This window comes from Schistocerca nitens, chromosome 7 (assembly GCF_023898315.1).
Source record: "Schistocerca nitens isolate TAMUIC-IGC-003100 chromosome 7, iqSchNite1.1, whole genome shotgun sequence".
Lineage (NCBI taxonomy): Eukaryota > Metazoa > Arthropoda > Insecta > Orthoptera > Acrididae > Schistocerca > Schistocerca nitens.
In genome coordinates this window covers 173,052,525-173,071,365 of record NC_064620.1, presented here as the reverse complement: position 1 = coordinate 173,071,365, position 18,841 = coordinate 173,052,525, and the positions used below count along the sequence as shown (strand labels likewise).

At 43.5% G+C, this 18,841-nt stretch overlaps 1 protein-coding gene across 1 annotated transcript in view; it reads right to left on the bottom strand.

Moving 5' to 3' along the window:
• LOC126195523 (neural-cadherin-like) overlaps window positions 1–13,515 on the bottom strand; it is a 390,552-nt gene extending 377,037 nt beyond the window's left edge. The window contains exons 1-2 of the mRNA XM_049934150.1: window positions 13,458–13,515; window positions 10,491–10,606 (exon numbers count right to left, since the gene is read on the bottom strand). Of these exons, the coding sequence (XP_049790107.1) occupies window positions 10,491–10,606; window positions 13,458–13,515 (174 nt within the window). The remainder of the gene's footprint in view (window positions 1–10,490; window positions 10,607–13,457) is intronic.
• Window positions 13,516–18,841: the final 5,326 nt, after the last annotated feature.

Below are 18,841 nucleotides of genomic sequence, written 5' to 3'. Positions count from 1 at the left end.
TCTTAGCCGTGTGAAATTATATGTAAAGTTTGTTGGAATCGCTAAGTGCTCTATTCTCAAACCCTGGATGAATATGCTGTGGGTAATTTGAGCGCCGTGAGTTACCTGCTCTCGAGATATACGAGGACTATTCGGAAAGTAATATCCGATCGGTTGCGAAATGAATATTAGAGTGAAAATAAAAAATGTATTATCTGCAACAGTTTTATACACGTGTCTCGGTTCTTTAGGGGAAGATGTTATGTCTACAACTTTGCTTACGCCATTTTTCTCGAGGCTTTATTGGGAAAAATTTACAAAAAATTTACGATTCAAGGTATTGGTAATTGCTGGCCTCTACTTTCTCCCGTCTTTCGGCCAACGTACAGAAGCTCGCGATGGAAGGACTGGTTATCTTTTTCACTTGTTCATGTGGCCGCAAGTGCTGGTTAGCCAGGCCGTTGGTCGAAAAAGGTGGTAGTCAGAGGGAGCAATGTCTGGAGAATACGGTGGATGGGGAGGGGCCCTGCCTTTCAATTTTTCCAGGCATTTTTTTACGGATCTTGCAACATGGGGTAGAGCATTGTCATGCTGAAAAATTGTCTTTTCATGTCTGTTGCTGTTTGTGGCCATTTGTCTTTCAGTGCTCACTCAAACGTGTCACTGTATTCTCTGTTTGTCTTTTTAGAAGCAGTGCAGTTGAGATTTGGTGCAAAACTACTTCCACAGATTCCTCAAGTCTCGTATTAATCAAATAGACCAAAACCGACATAATGTCTACCTTTGATAAACGTTCTTGAAATAAGGTGCTGTAACCTTTGTAACACTATAATTTTACCTGGAGAAATCTCACATCCATGGATACAATTTACATTAGATGACTTATTATTGCTAATTTTCACCTTCTTCCATAAATTTACGAATTTTAGCACAAATTATTTAGTGTCTTTATGAGCACACTAATACATGGCCTCACTCAACCACTGTTCGATGGCTTCTCGCTACAGTGCAGTCTGTCTGCGGTATATTTGTCTCACGTAAAACGTAACGAGAAGGCGAAAAGCTTGGCCGTCCTCAAGCCTAATGGCTTTCTTATTTCTTTGGCAGAATACTGCTCTTTTCGTAATAATAACACGAGGGTTGTCCAGAAAGTAAGTTCCGATCGGTCGCGAAATGGAAACAACTGTGAAAACCAGAAACGTTTTATTTGCAACAGTTAGCAACACCTTCCATCTACTTCTCTACATAGTCGCCGCTCCAACTTCGAGTGTTGTCGTAGTGTTGTATGAACTTTTCAATATCCTCGTCATAGAAAGCAGCCGCCTGTTATCTGCACTGTTCTACATCTCGTTGTCTGTGGAAAAATTTTGTCTTCATAGCCAGCGGTTCTTGTGAGCAGAGATGAGACTCAGGGGGAGCCAATAACGGACTATATTGTGGGTGATCAAACACTTCTCATTCGAAACACTGCAGGAGCGTCTTCATTGCCTCTGAAATGTGCGGGCGAGAATTGGCTTGAAGAAGGAACTGCTCGACAGTTGTGTTATGCGGGCTGCATGACACAGGCGAATTCTCTAACCAGGCCCTCTTATTTGGCGGGAGACGCTATTCCCTACGCATCTTTACGTGCTCACTGTTCACTCAAAACTAAAACGAGCGACGCGACACGATCGACGGGCATACTAGAGACACTGCCCAACACATCTGTGCAAAGCTTTACCGGATTTTCTCAGCGGTTTCCATTTCGCGACCGATTGGAACTTACTTTCTGGACAACCCTCGTATATAGCATCCTTAGGAAGAGCCCAGACTTTACAAATATGATGGTATTAAATCCTTAAGTACATAAAACTGAAATCAAAGTGCAGGTACTAATCACATATACAATGATTTGATAACTTTCCATCGTCATAATCATCATTAAATGATCATTACTGAATCATGTCAGGTATCGACAACACACGGCGTGAATGCAAAAGTAACGCGATTCCGATACAACGTGGGCTCATAGGCACAATCGCAGTGGACACTACTTAAATATACACAGGTACATAATGTGACACTGATGAACTATTCTGGTCGTGTTTCGTATATCTCTCTTTCAAAAAAATGGTTCAAATGGCTCTGAGCACTATGGGACTTAACATCTGTGATCATCAGTCCCCTAGAACTTAGAACTACTTAAACCTAACTAACCTAAGGACATCACACACATCCATGCCCGAGGCAGGATTCGAACCTGCGACCGTAGCAGCCGCGCGGTTCCGGACTGAGCGCCTAGAACCGCTAGACCACCGCGGCCGGCTCTCTCTCTCAGAGAGTTTGCTTACCTGGGTATTTTCCGCCATTGTTGTATTTATTATCTAAAAGAATATGATTGAAATTCACGTTCGAGTACGGCATTGTTGGTCGAGTAGGTCTAACTTCATAATCGGAGCTTGAGAACAGACATGGTTATATGAAAGTGAATATTTCCACCCTCTTGGGTTAAACTGATGCCAGTCATCTCTGTAGCTTATAAATATAAATAAAAATCGAAGTATATGATACCGTATTGAGAATTCTCAATGCTAGTTTTTCTTTGTGCGCTGGTTTTTGTTTTGTCTCTGCAAATTAAACAAATTACGTGGGCACACCATCTGAAGTTTATCTACGTATCTCAAATAGAGCATATTCTCCCACATACTCGCGTTTATTTCTTTCATATCTTCTGCATGTACTCGCAGGTTCTGAGTTACTGCTGAAAGCCATCAATTTCCTACTTGAATTCATGCGTTGTCATCGCTCATACACAATATCTCTGTCGCTGTCTACGTGCTTCACATGGTTACTTTGGCACCCAGTTATTTACTACTACTATCTTCCTGCGTCCGTAAGTTGATAATACTGTTGAATACGACATCTCTCTTTTGTTCCAATTCAAATATGATGTAACGAATGGCACATTTGCTATTTTAGAATCCGAAAGTATGTATATAGGGTGAGTCCGTAATTATATCACAAACTTTCAGTGATAATGGGAAGGGTAAACGTGTCAATTTTAAGTAAGGGACCGTGGGCCGGAAACAAATGGTTCAAATGGCTCTGAGCACTATGGGACTTAACATCTTAGGTCATCAGTCCCCTAGAACTTAGAACTACTTAAACCTAACTAACCTAAGGACATCACACACATCCATGCCTGCGACCGTAGCAGTCACGCGGTTCCGGACTGTAGCGCCTAGAACCGCAAGACCACCGCGGGGGCCGGAAACGTCCGAGTCGAAAGCTATAAGCGTAAATCGTTCTGATGCCTCTGACGGTAGAATATCCGTACCGATACTGTTTTTCCTAAGATCTGAACTTGTAATACCAGCTGTGCTAATTGCGGCCCCGTCCGTGACACTTTCAGATAACAAGGGCACTGTTTCGCTAGAGGTTGCTGTATCTGCACTCGGGTGACCTCTACCACGATTTCTTGGTCTATTTGGGCGGCGCAGCCGCACACCAATATTGCTTTCTTCTGGCGTTGTTTCAGGCACGCGTTCAAATTCAACTGTTTCGCCACTCGTATCCAAATCGTCGTATGCTGCATTATGGCCATACCGTATACGATTAGCAGCATCCTCTCTTTGCACTGTCCGAATATCATTAGTACTACGAGAACGATTAACATTTGTTAATGGAATTCTTTCGCCCATTTCAATGTCTTCCTCAGGTCCCGGATATAAAACACCTCCGTCGTATTGTATAGAGCCATGGTTGCCCGTGCTTAAATACTCATTTACCCAAGACATTTTGCTGACTAAAATAAATAAATCATTACCACCTTTTATATATATTACATTATCGAACAGCACGTGTCGGGCAACCTTTTGCTGGCGTGGGTGCTTGCTCAGATAATTGTCCTAAAAGGACAAATTATCTCGGCGGGACAGTGATGCCGCCATCGCGACCTTGGGACCCGGGGGGCCCCTTTTTTTTATCAGTTGCTGACCCTCATGAATCGAAACATGACTGCGTCGCGTCGTTTCATGATTCGAGGGTCAGCAACTCTCAGAGTGGTAGTGTGGACGTAAAGGAGATAAAAATTTGCAGTATGCATGGGCTCTGGAATGCCTATCTTGAGAGCTATAGGCCCTTCTTTAGTCGAAAAGATGTGTTTCACAGTGTCGTAGATGAATAAGTGCTCGTAGCCCTTAAGGTATGCATTTTAAAACTCATGTTTACGAGACATTTTTTGTCTTTTTATGGTCCATACTACCACCTCGGAAAGCTTCCTAGCATATAGTGTGAGTAACAACAGTACCGGTACATGTGTTCCAGAGTGAAAGGCATCAGAACGATTCCGCCTCTAAGTTTCGATATGGTCATTTTCGGACCAGTGTCCTTTACCTCAAATTTATACATTTACCCTTCTCCATCGTCTCTGAAAGTTTGTAACATCGTCATGGAATTACCCTGTAAAATACCGTAGTCTTTCACTCCCTCAAAATAGCTTTCTAACTCATCTGCTGCACCCTGTTAGTGAAAATTGGGAATGTTAAAATTTAACAACTTGGGGAGGCAAAGCAGGCGTATGGGCATTGGCTGTGTCATAGCTCATTGACTGGGCCCTAGACTTCGAACTAAACGAGGTAGAACTAAAAGAGGTAGGCGTTTCTAGGTAGAAGGTGGTCCTTCCGAGTCGTGTAGCTTGGCGGAAGTTTCCGAAGATGGCAGATGATGCGTCGTTTAACGTCACAGCTAAGTAAAGGCTGTTCACAGCTACGCGAATGTCACGCGGCTGCTCTCACTTGCGCATGGCTGCAAATTTGTAGTGCGCGCAAGGAAGTGCTTCCCTTCTTCTCTTACCACCACACCTTGCGCTTCCTTCCTTTTTCTGGCCAATTCAGTTAACATTATCAACTGAAACGGGTTCTATTGGTTAATTTACCCGATTTATTCACGGACGTTTTCTTCGTTAATTATGAACAAAGTTCATCATCATCTCCTTCCAAGGATTAGGTGTTGCAGTCACCTGTTCCTGTTTCTGTCACCATGCACCATCCATCTCTTATCAGGTCTATCTAGTTCTCTCTTTCCAGTCGCCCGATAATTCATTATCTTTTTTGGCAATCCGGTTTCTACCATTCTATCAGCATGATCCATTTCATTCTATTCTCTTCCGTCTTGTTATTAACTGAAAAGATTAGTAAATCTGATCTTATTGTTTCATTCCTTGCTTTATTCATTTTATTACGACCTCTTGCATATCTCATGAACTTCCTCTCTGTTGCCTGATTACGCGATTTTTATTTTTTTGTTACTGTTCATGATTCTGAACCATATACAAGTGCAGGTACAGCCGTAACTTTAAAGAATTTCATTTGTGTTTCATTTCTTGTTTTTTCTTCCAAAGTTCTTCCAGTTGGTCTGCAGACAGCTTGATATTTATTAACCTTCTTCTCAATATCTTTTTCACAATTAAAACTAATATCAAATCTTAGATAACTGAAGTTGGATATATGATCTAAAATTTTCTCTTTTATTATTATTATCGATCGGACTGGATTCTTTCCTTTGAAAACTGTTATCTTTGTCTTATTCGCAGATATGGTTCAGTTGTAATATGTCTCATTTTGGCTCAATCTATATACTGCTCTTTGTGAATTATCTTCTCTTTCCCGCATAATTATTTGGTTATCAGTATATACCAGAGTATTTAATGGTACGCTTGGTCCTACTTTAATTCCTAAGTATATTTTATCTTTCCACTTCATAACTAGGCTGTCAATATATAAATTAAATTAAATAGGTTATAGACTGTACTCTTTCCGAATACCCTGATTTGTTAAAATTTTATTTTACACTTTCGAAACTAAACTTATAATTATTTTTGTATTTACGCACAGACACTCTATGGTATTAGTAAGTTGTTTACGAAAACCTTTTGTTTCCAGTATTTTCCACAAAAGCGGTCTTATTACCTTATCAAAGGCTTTCTCATAATCAAAAAATGCTAAATACGTTTCTAAACCAAATTTCCGACGTTTTTCAGTAAACTGCCTTATCGTGAAAGTATTATCACTAAACGAACCTCAGTTTCTGAAACTGACTGTTCTTTTGAGATTATTGCATTCGCAACAGATGGAAGTCTGTGAGCAATAATTTTACCATATATTTTATACCCTGCATCAAGTAAACTTATTCCTCTATAATTTCCCATTGTGCTTCTAAATACAGAAATAGCTTTAGCTGTGTTAATTCTACAGGTGCTGCACAGTTCTTCCAACACACATCTAATAAATGGAGGAAGCACAATTCTAAGACTGTTACTGCGTAATTTGGTTAATTCAGGATTAATGCTATCTAGGCCAGTAGCTAGTTGATATTTATAATCAGTTGTCACGTTCCTTAACATAAATATTTTTCATTTGTTCTGTACGAAACATGTCACATTGTTAGCGTGATTTCAGCTGCAGGTTGCATACGAAAGTTATTTCGTCAGCTATTCACTCATGCAGATAACAGTTGAACAGCTAAATCGATGACCTTTAATTACATTAAATAATCGATTAATACTTTCGTTATGTATAGTCACGCTCAGTCGCAGTAGTAATATTGGTGACTCTCAGATATGCAGGATAAGGCATTTAAAACTGTTTTTCGAAATGTCTGGAAAACTACAAATTGGATTAAAAAAAGGTTGAATTAAAAGTTGTTCGTCTTGAAAGCAGACATCCAATAACAGCGAACTCAACCACTCCCCCACACCCCATGGTGTGTGGGAAGAGGTCAACTTTGAAATCTTAAGTAGGAACCGCCATATTTAGTTGGGGATCCGGATTCTGCGGGAAAGAAATACGTAACTTTTGTATTTAATAATTTTTCAACCTTGCGTAACAGATGGCTATGCAGTCGACAAAAATCAAAATGGATTAAAAACGTTTGAATAATGTCTCAAGAAACACACATCTGATTAATATCCCAGGAGTTTAGAAAGGCAGTTTTCTAAAGTCTTTAATGAGAAACCAGTTTTTTAAAGCAAAAAATTTGAGTTTACAGAACATTATACACTGCTGTCTGCAAAAAGTGAAACACTTGGAAGCAATGGTCTGCAACACGCCGCATTCAGATGACAGGTAGAAGAGCGGAACCATAATACGTGATCCAAACAACAGAGAGATGACGTGCACGCACACCAAACAGCGACCTCTTTTGTGTGACCAGACAGGTCAGTCTTACCCAACTCTCCGTCGGTGCGAAACCGTCATACGAAGTGGAAACTTGTAACCGAGTGTCATATGCGTCGCCGACATCACAGAGTGGAATATAGGCATGTGAGTGCGCTCGAGCGGGGCAGAATGGTCTTCGGGAGGCGGATCTGTCGTTCTGTGGCACTGCTGCTCGTAGAGGGCATGCTGCCTCAACAGTGAGGTGTATAGGAACTAATGGAGAGAAGGGGGCCGTAAAGAGTACCGATAGGTTCTGGACGATATAATGTGAGTACAGCGCGAGACGACAACCATCGTGTACGACTGACCTTAACGGACAGAACAGCTTCAACGACAGTGTCGGGGCCACATTGGCGCACTGCGACTGGTGTGGACACGTCGGGGTCGACGGTTCGACGCTGTCTTCTGTGGCTGGAGTTGTGGCACGCACGCCATTGCGTCGGCTTCCACTGACCAGAACATACCAACACCGCAGACTGCAATGGGCACGGAACGCCGACGCTGACGTACTGAGTGGAAAAATGTAGCGTTTTCGGACGAGTCCCCCTTCAGCTTGTCCTACAGTGATGGCCGCTGTGGTGAACACAATCGGGCAGACTGTATTGTTGAGCGGCATAGCGGACAAATAACAAGCGTAACGGTTTGGGGCGCCATATCCTATAACACGCGATCTCGCCTTCTGCGTCTTGAAAGTAATCTGAGCAGCCACCTCTACATCAGCCCGAGGCACGGCCCTTCTGCAGGCCGTTCCATATTCTATATTTCAGAAAGACAACAGCCGGCCGCTTTTAGCAAGGAACGTGCCAGCCCTCTTCGAAGAACTACGGATACCACTGCTTCCCAAGCCTGCCCGTTCGCCTGACATTTCGTCCATTGAACATATTTCGGATATGTTCGATCGGCAGTCTGTTCGTTCAGGTCCTTGTGCAGTCACAGTTGATTATTTGTGGCCGGCCGAAGTGGCCGAGCGGTTCTAGGCGCTACAGTCTGGAACCGAGCGACCGCTACGGTCGCAGGTTCCAATCCTGCCTCGGGCATGGATGTGTGTGATGTCCTTAGGTTAGTTAGGTTTAATTAGTTCTAAGTTCTAGGGGACTCATGACCTCAGCAGTTAAGTCCCATAGTGCTCAGAGCCATTTGAACCATTTGATTATTTGTGGACACGCCTACAAACCGCATGGCAGAGCATATTTAGGCGCTCTTTGATTGTGTGCCACGACGTCAAGTGACTGATTGCACGTGGTCGCGCTACTCTGTAGTAAATTTCCACGATCACAGTGTATGTGCTGCTCATGTGTGTAGTGTCATCTTCCTAATCTATGGAATAAATTTCATTGTAATCATGTCTCTCGATTTTGATGTTTTTTTCCAAAGAGTAGTGTAATTTCTTTCACCGATGACGCTCGATCTGCATTAAACAGTGGGGATTTTCCACTGACCAGTAATGCATACTAAGCCGATTCAATTGTCCTTGGCGGTGGGATAGGACCCAGTCGAGTTTGATGTCACTGGAGACGAATAATTTCTATTATAATCTCCTTTTAGTCCGATTTCTTGCGTTGTTGGGTTGTTTTCGGGGAGGTCATCGGTCTCATCGGGTTTCAATGGAACCACCCGGAAATTTGCCTGAAGAGATTTAGCGAAATCACGGAAAACCTAAATCAGGATGGCCGGACGCGGGATTGAACCGTCGTCCTCCCGAATGCGAGTCCAGTGTGATAACCACTGCGCCACCTCGCTCGGTGTGTCCGATCTGCAGTTTTCATATATTTCCAAAAACAGTTTTAAATGCCTCAGTCTGTATAGCATACAGTTTCTCCGTGGAAAACAAATTGTCGATTTTAACAATATAAGGTCAAATGTCTTGGATATCATGCAGGGTGTACCACAAGGCTCTGTGTTTGGACCTTTACTTTTTATAATATATTTGTAAATGACTTGCCCAGCACCATGTTATGTAAGTCCACACTCTATGCAGATGATACAACTTTTGTTACAGCAGGCAAAGATTTAGGAAAATTAAACGAGGAAAGTGAGGCTCATCTCAGAGCAGCCATCAAGTGGTTCCAACTCAATGACTTGCATATAAATCATGATAAAACTGTAAATATTCTCTTTAGCTTGTGTGTTAAGAGTGATAAGATTGATTGTGTCTCAGCTAAACTACTTGGGATCCATATTGACTCAAAATTAACGTGGATGAGTCATACCGATTATATTTGTACTAAGTTAACACGTGTGACATATTTGTTAGGTAAACTAGGTCATGTGTTAGTGGTAAGTTATTACTCAATGCATGCTATGCCTTTTTCCACACCCATTTAACATATGCCACTTTGTTGTGGGGAAACTCACCCGGAGCAAAACAAGTTTTCATTTGGTAAAAGAAGGCAGTCAGATGCTTCCATGGAGTCAGAAATAACGAGTTTTGTAGACCATATTTCAAAAATCTAAAAATACTAACAGTTGCAACCCTCTCTATAATAAGTTGTCTGATACACACAAAAGAAAACCAACACAGTCACAAACTACGATAATCTATCCATCACCATGACACACGTATAAAACAGCAAATTGACACCCCAGTTGCTAGACTAAAGAAAACTCAAGATAGTTACAGGTACATGGGAGTAAAACTATTTAACATGTTGCCAATAGAGGCACATAATGTGTCACTGAATGAGTTTAAAAGTGTCACAAAGAAATGGCTTAGAGAAAAAGCTTTTTATACAATAGAAGAGTTTATAATGTTCACTAAAGATGATCTTAAGTACCAGTACTAATATAGTTTCACTTAGATTAAACTTATACATGTAAATATAATGCAAATACCTTGTGCAGCATCAAGGACAATTTTTTGTATCTTATTAGACAATAATGATCTGCAGTATATTATAACATTTCTGTTAGTTATGTAAACTGTGTATGTACACAAATGACGACATCAATTGCATTTTTTAATGCCTAAAGTTGGATAATAAAATAAATAAATAAATAAATAAACATCGAAAAGTGACAACTAAAAAGAAATTCTAATTCTACATGCATTCCAATGCTTGCTAGGCTCATTGGTGCCGCTACGTTGTGACGAAGATGTATAAAGTCATGTTCCCATAAACGTGTGGCAGAACCACTTGCCTTTCTCCCCGCGTTCGGCTTGTGCTCGGCCGGCTAATGGCGAGTGCGGAAACTGCCGTTCGTCTGCCAAGCGAGTGTTGGGAAATGAACGTCCCTCTGCGGGTTCGCCACGTGGATACAGAGTTCTAAAACGAGGCGTCGTAGCCCAGAGTAAGTGAGTAGCGTGGAGTCACTCACCCTGCTGCGAGTCTCAAAATCGAGAGCTTTGGCCACTCGGACGTCTCCAGTCTCCGGATCCACGGAGAAAACTGCGCCGACGTTGCCTGCGGCGATGCCATAGCGGACGCCAGGATCTGGAACACACAACAGACGAGGCTAACGTCAGCTGCATCCTTAGCAGATGACAGTGCTGTAATACGAGTCACACAGCTATTTATTACTGCGCCAAATTCGAAGAACGGACGTCGGGATTAATACTGTAGTTATTATTGTAGGCGGAAGGCGTACATAAGATTCCTTCGGAATTTCTAAGGTCATTCGGGAAAACAGCAACATAGCGACTATATAAGTCGATGTGCAGAATCTCTGAAATTGGAGACATACCGTCAGACTTTCGGAGAAACACAGGGTGCAACGAATATAAGCAAATACCAATGGCAGTCGACGGTGTACTGAACTACATTACGTCAGTAATGACGTCATTTGCAGAGTAATAATTATAGCTACTACAAGTCGTATATTTTAGGTTGGTACATGTTGCAAGAGCAAGCCATTAATGGTTATTTTTCCGCTGGGGAATAGCTCAGGTGTTGAAATGGAAATGAGCGTTTAGCATCAGTAGCCGGGAGGCCCCTTGCGGGACAGGTCCGGCCGCCTTGGTGTAGGTCTTATTACATTCGACGCCACATTGGGCGACCTGCGCGCCGGATGGGGATGACATGATGATGAAGACAACACAACACCCAGTCCCTGAGCGGAGAAAATCCCCGACCCAGCCGCGAATCGAACTCGGGCCTGTAGGACAGCAATCCGTCACGCTGAGCACTCAGCTATCGGGGCGGATAGCTCAGATGTTGAAGCGTGGATATGTGAACACATAACGGTTAGTCTATACCGTCAGGAGTAGTCCACTTAGTGGTGCAGTTACGACAGTGCAGAAAACATCAGGTCAGTCTGTGACGTGTTTGTGGTAAGACTGCTAGACATAGAGAAAAAAAAAAAGCGAACACACTGGCTTGCTTACGTATTAAAGTACCACATATAAAAATATCTGCACGTTTACCGGTTGCAATCTGTATAATCTACAGTATCCCCAAAATAACAGGGACAGAAAAGTGCGAAAATTATCGCATAATCAGCTTAACAGCTCACGCGTTCCATTTGCTGCCAGGAGTAATCCTTAGAAGAATGGGAAAGAAAACTGGGGATCTGCTAGGTGGCGATCACTTTGGCTTTAGGAAAGGTAAAGGTGCAGTTCTGACGTTGTACTTGACAATCAAAGCAAGACGTAAGAAAAATCAAGACACGCTCGTAGGATTTGTCGACCCAGAAAAGGTGTTCCACGCTGTAAAATGGTGCAAGACGTTCGAAAATCTCAAGAAACAAATGTAATCTGTAGGAAAAAACGGGTAATGTAGAATGTGTGTAAGAACAAGATGACCATAAGAATGGAAGACCAAGAACGAAGTAAATAATAACAAATGTTGTGTGACTAGAGCCTCCCGTCTGGCAGACCGTTCGCCGGGTGCAAATATTTCGATTTGACGCCACTTCGGCGACTTGCGCATCGATGGGAAGGAAATGATGCTGATTAGGGCAACACAACACACAGCCCCTGAGCGGAGAAAATCTCCGACCCTGCCGGGAATCGACCCCGAGCCCTTGGGATTGACATTCTGTCGCGTTGACCACTTTTTTATTTTTTTTTACTTTTTTATTCTTTTTTTGCGTATATGAAGAGCAAAAAAAAATTTGCACCCATCCGTGCGCGAATCCGTGTCCTTACGTGTAGTAATCCCGCGCGCTAACCACTTTTTATTTTTTCTCCTGGACAAGCCGCACAGTCCATGAGTGCAGCGCCTTAGACCGCTTTTTTTTCGTGGTGCTATGGAATACCACTCAGCTACCGAGGGCGGACAAGAACGAAGTGATCGAATTAAAAAGAGTATAAGATAGGGAGGCAGTATTTCTCCCCTATTATTTGATACGTGCAAGGATGAAACAATGACGGAATATCGAGAAAAATTTTTACTCTTTAAAATTGTTAACTGTAACGATATTAAGAATTTTGATGGCGCACAACTGTAAGGGATGTTAAAAAATTTTCCATTCGTAGCCCGCACAGTCCGGAATCGGTACGCCACTCTGGCAAAACAGCCGCGGGCACTGGCCGTAATCTCACAGACGCACCAGCCTGGAGGTGCGTACCGCGTCCTGCCACAAAAAGAAGTCTGTAACCGCCTGCTGCACGTTCTCGACCGACAGGGATCGTCGACCCTTCAAGGTCTTTACAAGGGAACGCAGGTATGATAATTGCATGGGCAGAGATCGGGACAATATAGCGGATGCTCGAGAGGGTCCCACTTTGTTGGTCCGTAACGGATCAGGCCGGTCTCCCAGGTCGCCGGTGTCTTGTTTCGAATCGTGATCTTGGCACACCATTCCAAAAAGGTGGTTTTCTATCGATGTGATGGCCCCATACACATACTTCATTTTCCGATGGATGTCTGTTGGTGTTTGTCCTTCGACAGTCAATAAAAGCACAACAGCGTTGGCCCTGTTTGGACGCATTTGGTAATAACGTCGACATAGTTCACGTTTCCGCATTTACCACACGTACGTCAGAAAGACACGAATGCCATAGTGCCCATTCCCTACATGTCGGTGCTTACACACCCGCATCGGAGTCGCGTTACGTTGTGTATATGCATTATCAATACCCTCAAATGGAAACTTTTGGATTCCGCCTTATATAATATCCTTGCAGTAAAAAAATGTTTATATATAGGGTGTAACAAAAATGTATGGCACAAATCGCAGGACACATTCATCACAAGTAGACGAATAAATTGTGTTATATGAGGGGGCGAGTCGTGCCACATGCCGCTAACCGCGACTTGGTGAAGAGGAGCGATAGGTTCCGTAAGCTTCTATCGGTGGCCACTTGACATGCGCAAGCCAACACAAAGCCCACGACGCACCTACCTGATTCATAGTAGTGTGTGAGGTGTCCATTTCTCACGTATTCATCTGCTTGTACCATGGTTTCGTTGGAACAGTGCGCTAGACGGAAGCGAACGTGGACCCCTTTCCCTCTTGCGGTATTTTCTACTGCTGCTAGTGTTGCTGGTGTGAAAAAAATTAGGAAATTGGAGGCTTTATAAATAGCAGATTCGCTTCTTTGACACATTGGAGCGCTAAAGAAACTGGTATAGGCATGCGTATTCAAATACAGAGATATGTAAACATGCAGAAGACGGCAAAGCGATCGGCAACGCCTGTATAAGACGACAAGTGTCTGGCGCAGTAGTTAGATCGGTTACTGCTGCTACAATGGCAGTTTATCGAGATTTAAGCGAGTTTGAACGTGGTGTTGTAGTCGGCGTACGAGCGGTGGGACACAGCATCTCCGAGGTAGCGATGAAATGGGGCGTTTCTCTTAAGACCATTTCACGAATGTACCGTGAATATCAGGAATCCGGTAAAACATCAAATCTGGGACGTCGCTGCAGACGGAAAAAGATACTACAAGAATGGGACCGACGAAGACTGAAAATAATCATTGAGCGTGACAGAAATGCGGCCCTTCCTCAAATTGCTGCAGATTTCGATGCTGGGCCATCAACAAGTGTCGGCGTGCGAACCATTCAACGAAACATAATCGATATGGGCTTTCGGAGCTGAAGGCCCACTGGTGTACCCTTGATGACTGCACGCCCAGCCTGGGCCCGTCAACACCGACATCGGACTGGACTGTTGATGACTGGAAACTTGTTACCTGGCCAGACGAGGCTCGTTTAAAATTGTATCGAGTGGATGGACGTGTACGGGTATGGAGACAATCTCATGAATCCATGGCCCCTACATGTCAGCAGGGGACTGTTCAAGCTGGTGGAGGTTCTGTAATGGTGTGGGGCATGTGAAGTTGGAATGATATGGGACCCCAGATACGTCTAGACTCCGACAATGACACGTACGTAAACATCCTTTCTGATCACCTGCATCCATTCATGTCCCCTGTGCATTCCGACCGACTTGGACAATTCCAGCAGGACAATGTGAAACCCCACACGTCCAGAATTTCTGCAGAGTGGATGCAGGAAAACTGTTCTGAGTTTAAACACTTCCGCTGGCCATTAAACTCTCCAGACCTGAACATTTTTTAGCATCTCTGGGATACCTTGCACCTTGCTCTTCAGAAGAGATCTCGACCCTGTCGTACTCTTACGGATTTATGGATAGCCTTGCAGGATTCATGTTGTCAATACCTCCAGCACTACTTCGGGCATTAGCCGAGTCTATGCCACGTCGTGTTGCAGCACTTCAGCGTGCTCGCGGGGCTCCTACACGATATTAGGCAAGTGTACCAGTTTCTTTGCCTCTTCAGTGTGTCACTTGCAAGGCTACATCGTTGTGTCTTATATCTGAGCATCACATTAACAATATTAGATAGATAGTTTTTATTTTATTTCTTGGCTTTCATTAGTAATTCTACCATGTCAAACGTACAGCTGTTTTCTGATTCTAATTCAAATTGAACAAAAAAACAGACTATTGGTGTTATCTTCATAACCGCGTTCTAGGTTCGTCGCCATTGCACCTATTTGTTGGTGATCGCTGCTATGCTGGTGAGCGCCGGGTACAGAGTTGTGGCGCCATATAGAAACCGATTTAAACGCGCCGGAAAATATTTTCAGAAAATGCTCTTTGGCTCTTATGCAGAGGCAATAATCGCAAACAGCCCGTCATTGCAGTGTAGTTCGACTGGAAGTGAGCGATGGACGTCGAATGGAAATTGAATATTTGCCGATACGGGGGAACAGGCGCGGCGTCCCTGCGCGCCGCCGCTTCGTATCGCGTGGCAGTGGCCCGGCCCGTGCGTCGGCAAATCATTTCCTGGCGCGCTGCACACGCGGCCCTGCGTCCACAATGCGCGCTCAACTTTTCGCATGGCCTGTCCCCAAAGGTCCGTACACAATGTTTGCCGGTTCCAGCGGCAAATGTTCACCGCATGCGTGTGCCGGGCGTACGTAACCAGTGGTGTCCACCATTTGTTTCACTCAGTGGTGCGTCGCTTTGCGCGTCACACAGTGCCGCTCGACAATCGTAAAAACTGTAACGAACGCTTTTATGAGCATTTGCAGGTGAACGGTTCCTAGGATTTCACTATGTAGCAATTTTCTCTAGCAACTATAAAAAGAGAAAAAAACCAATGAAACTGAGAATTTATCTCCCCGTTGTTAAAGATGGAGCATATACCCGAAATCTAAGTCATGTGCAGCCACCACTGTCGCCGTAAACGGGAAAGCATTTTCAGCATAACGGATATCGATTTTTTTGTACAATTAGATGCTTAGTGGCGATTATCGATATGAATATCAGCTGGTATTGTAATGGGGCCTGTACATGGTGTAATGTAGCAACGAAATCAATTAAAAATAAAATAAGTTCTATATAAATAAAGTAGAAGAGAATCAAAGCGTTTGAGATGTGGTGCTACGGAAGACCCATACAATGAAGGCTTTCACGACCAGATTTTTCAGCTGCCCAGAATTCTTCCGAGTTGTGTGGCCGTGTTCCATGGAACTCTTCTATCCCTGACGTTTCGTCCAAAGTTACGTTGGACATTTTCGGAGGTGCTCCTGGTTGTGCTGAGTCTTGCCTACTCAGTCGGCAAGACTCAGCACAACCAGAAGCACCTCCGAAGATGTCCAACGTAGCTTTGGACGAAACGTCAGGATAGAAGAGTTCCATGGACCACGGCCATACAACCTGGAAGAATTCTTGGCAGCTACGGAAGAATGTTGAAAATTAATTGGACTGATAAGATAAAAGGAATAAGGAGATTCTCCGCAGAATCGGCGAAGAAAGTAACATATGGGAACCACAAGGAGATTGGGACAGGATGACAAGACATTTGTTAAGACAGCAGGTACAAGAAGGTAAAAACTGTGGGGGAAGACAGAGACAGATACTGGAATAAATTAAAAAAATAAATAAACCGCTGATGGTGTAACTCCTGTTCAGCTAGTGTTGCACTGTTATAATCAACAATTACAGTTGGCGTCAAATTACGGTAGGAAATGAACTACCCGCCACCGAGAAAATTCTGTTGTGATATGTCTTGCTTGCACGCAGGAACTGTACAGAGTCATCACAGGGCCAAACAGGGTACCGGGTTCGATTCCCGATTGTATCCGTTTGGAGACTGAGTGTTGTGTCGTCCTCATCATCATTTCACCGCCATAATCTAAACAAATGTTGCCAAAATGACGTCGAATAAATAGACCTGCACTAAGTGGCCGAATAACCCCAGATAGTGTCTCCTGCCATAGGATGATTTTATTTCTTTCATTTTTAGGGTTAGGCAACACCTATGGCAGAGATAGATGTTAACACAGATCGGCAACAGTTTTCAACGATTTTTTGACAGAAATTGTTACAATACTAAACTGGATACAAATCGATGACACTTGCAGTGATCTGTCTTTAAATGCCGATGTAATCCTAGATGTCCTAGATCCTCAGCCAAGCTTCCGCCAGTATCGATACCTGTGCTTGTGGAATCTTGTACGGGTTTCGTCGCCTAGCTACGGTTTCTCTGGCGTCTCTTGAGGTAGCGACTCTGCGGTGCCTCGAGCGGAATTTAATTGCGCGCGTTGCTCACACTTGACGCCTGTCTGCTAAGGGTCGAGTAGCTCGGAAGCAGCCATGTTAGATTACAGCCTGGGCTAGGCTTGTCGCGGACATCGTCTTGCAGGGTTTGCATCTCGCATTTATACGTAGGGTAGCGTGTCTACAACTGCTGGGCTGTCGGCGCTTTTCTCGGTCAGTGCGACACTGAGCCGCACTGGAGTTCCAGTAGTCTCGTTTCCCGCTGCCTTGGCTGGTGGGCGTGGCCACATACACCGTCTTTAATCCTCCTGGGCCCGATGCAGGAAGTGTGGTGAGCACCATGCAGTTGAGTGTCTGACGCGATTCGTGAAAACCCCTTTGTTACAGAATCTCGATTGGTGTTATTGCCGCAAACTATCCTGACCCATTCTGCTGGCCGTTATTTGCCTTTTATATGCATCAGCATCCTGGTAATAAGAGAGCTCCCGAGTTAAACAGTGACTCTGTTATTATGAGACATTTGTGTCAAGTACACTGTTGATCCGTATATTTTTCTAAATTATTCATTTTTAAAATTTTTCCTTGTCACTTTATTTTGAGTGCTAAAAGGTTGCTTCAAAAGCATCGCTACTGAACTTACTTACGTTTGGGTGATTTTTAAAATTTGTTTAAATTATGCTGTTTGCTTTGGGTTCCTAAGTCAGGACAAAAAGACCCACTTGAGTGTTGAAAATTTATCATGTAAATCTTTTAATGGTTGGAGGTCCATTTGCACATTACGTAAGTTTAATTTATTTTATATGTTTTAGAATCTGTACTGAATTGAGCCATCGTTCGGGGCGCAAGCGGAGCACTAGCCTGTTACCGGGCGCTGATTAATACTTATGTTTCTGTACCTTTATTTTCCCCTCATGTTTATGCATTTGCTAACGCTCACTATTACGGCTCAAATGGCTCTGAGCACTATGGGACCTAACATCTGAGGTAAAAAATGGTTCAAATGGCTCTGACCACTATGGGACTCAACTTCTGAGGTCATAAATCCCCTAGAACTTAAATGGTTCAAATGGCTCTGAGCACTATGGGACTTAACATCTATGGTCATCAGTCCCCTAGAACTTAGAACTACTTAAACCTAACTAACCTAAGAACACCACACACATCCATGCCTGAGGCAGGATTTGACCTGAGACCTTATCGGTCGCGCGGTTCCAGACTGAAGCGCCTAGAACCACTCGGCCAAAACGGCCGACCGAGCTCACTCTTATTTTAAAGCATGTGTAGGAGTATCTATTATCGTGATATTGGGTATCGTGAAAGCCCCTTTTTAACGTTCAAAGTATTATGTGTATTGCTGTCGTAACACTGATTTTAAAAGTAAGCAAGGTAAGTGATAAATCACTTACATGCTGCTGGTGACGAGTTTTCTAATCTTTATCAATTTTAAAAGTTTTTCTCGGTTGTAATTTAGAGAATAAAATCCATTTTCTTTATGCTCAACGTCTTACAACTCCTATAGTTGAATTCTTTTATCTTGGCGGCTCCCGCATGCCCGCCCAGACGCGGGAGATTGCTGCGTTGCCAGTTGCACACGACGCACGCGCCAAGATAAGCAACGCCATAGTATAGTATAGTTCGCAAGCTTACGTTTAGGGGGGAGCGCGCAGTTTATGAAGTAAAGCCACCACGGCCGCATTAACCCTTTCGCTGCTACAGAGACGTGCTCCCCGCATTCCACGCTGTGCGCGATTTTG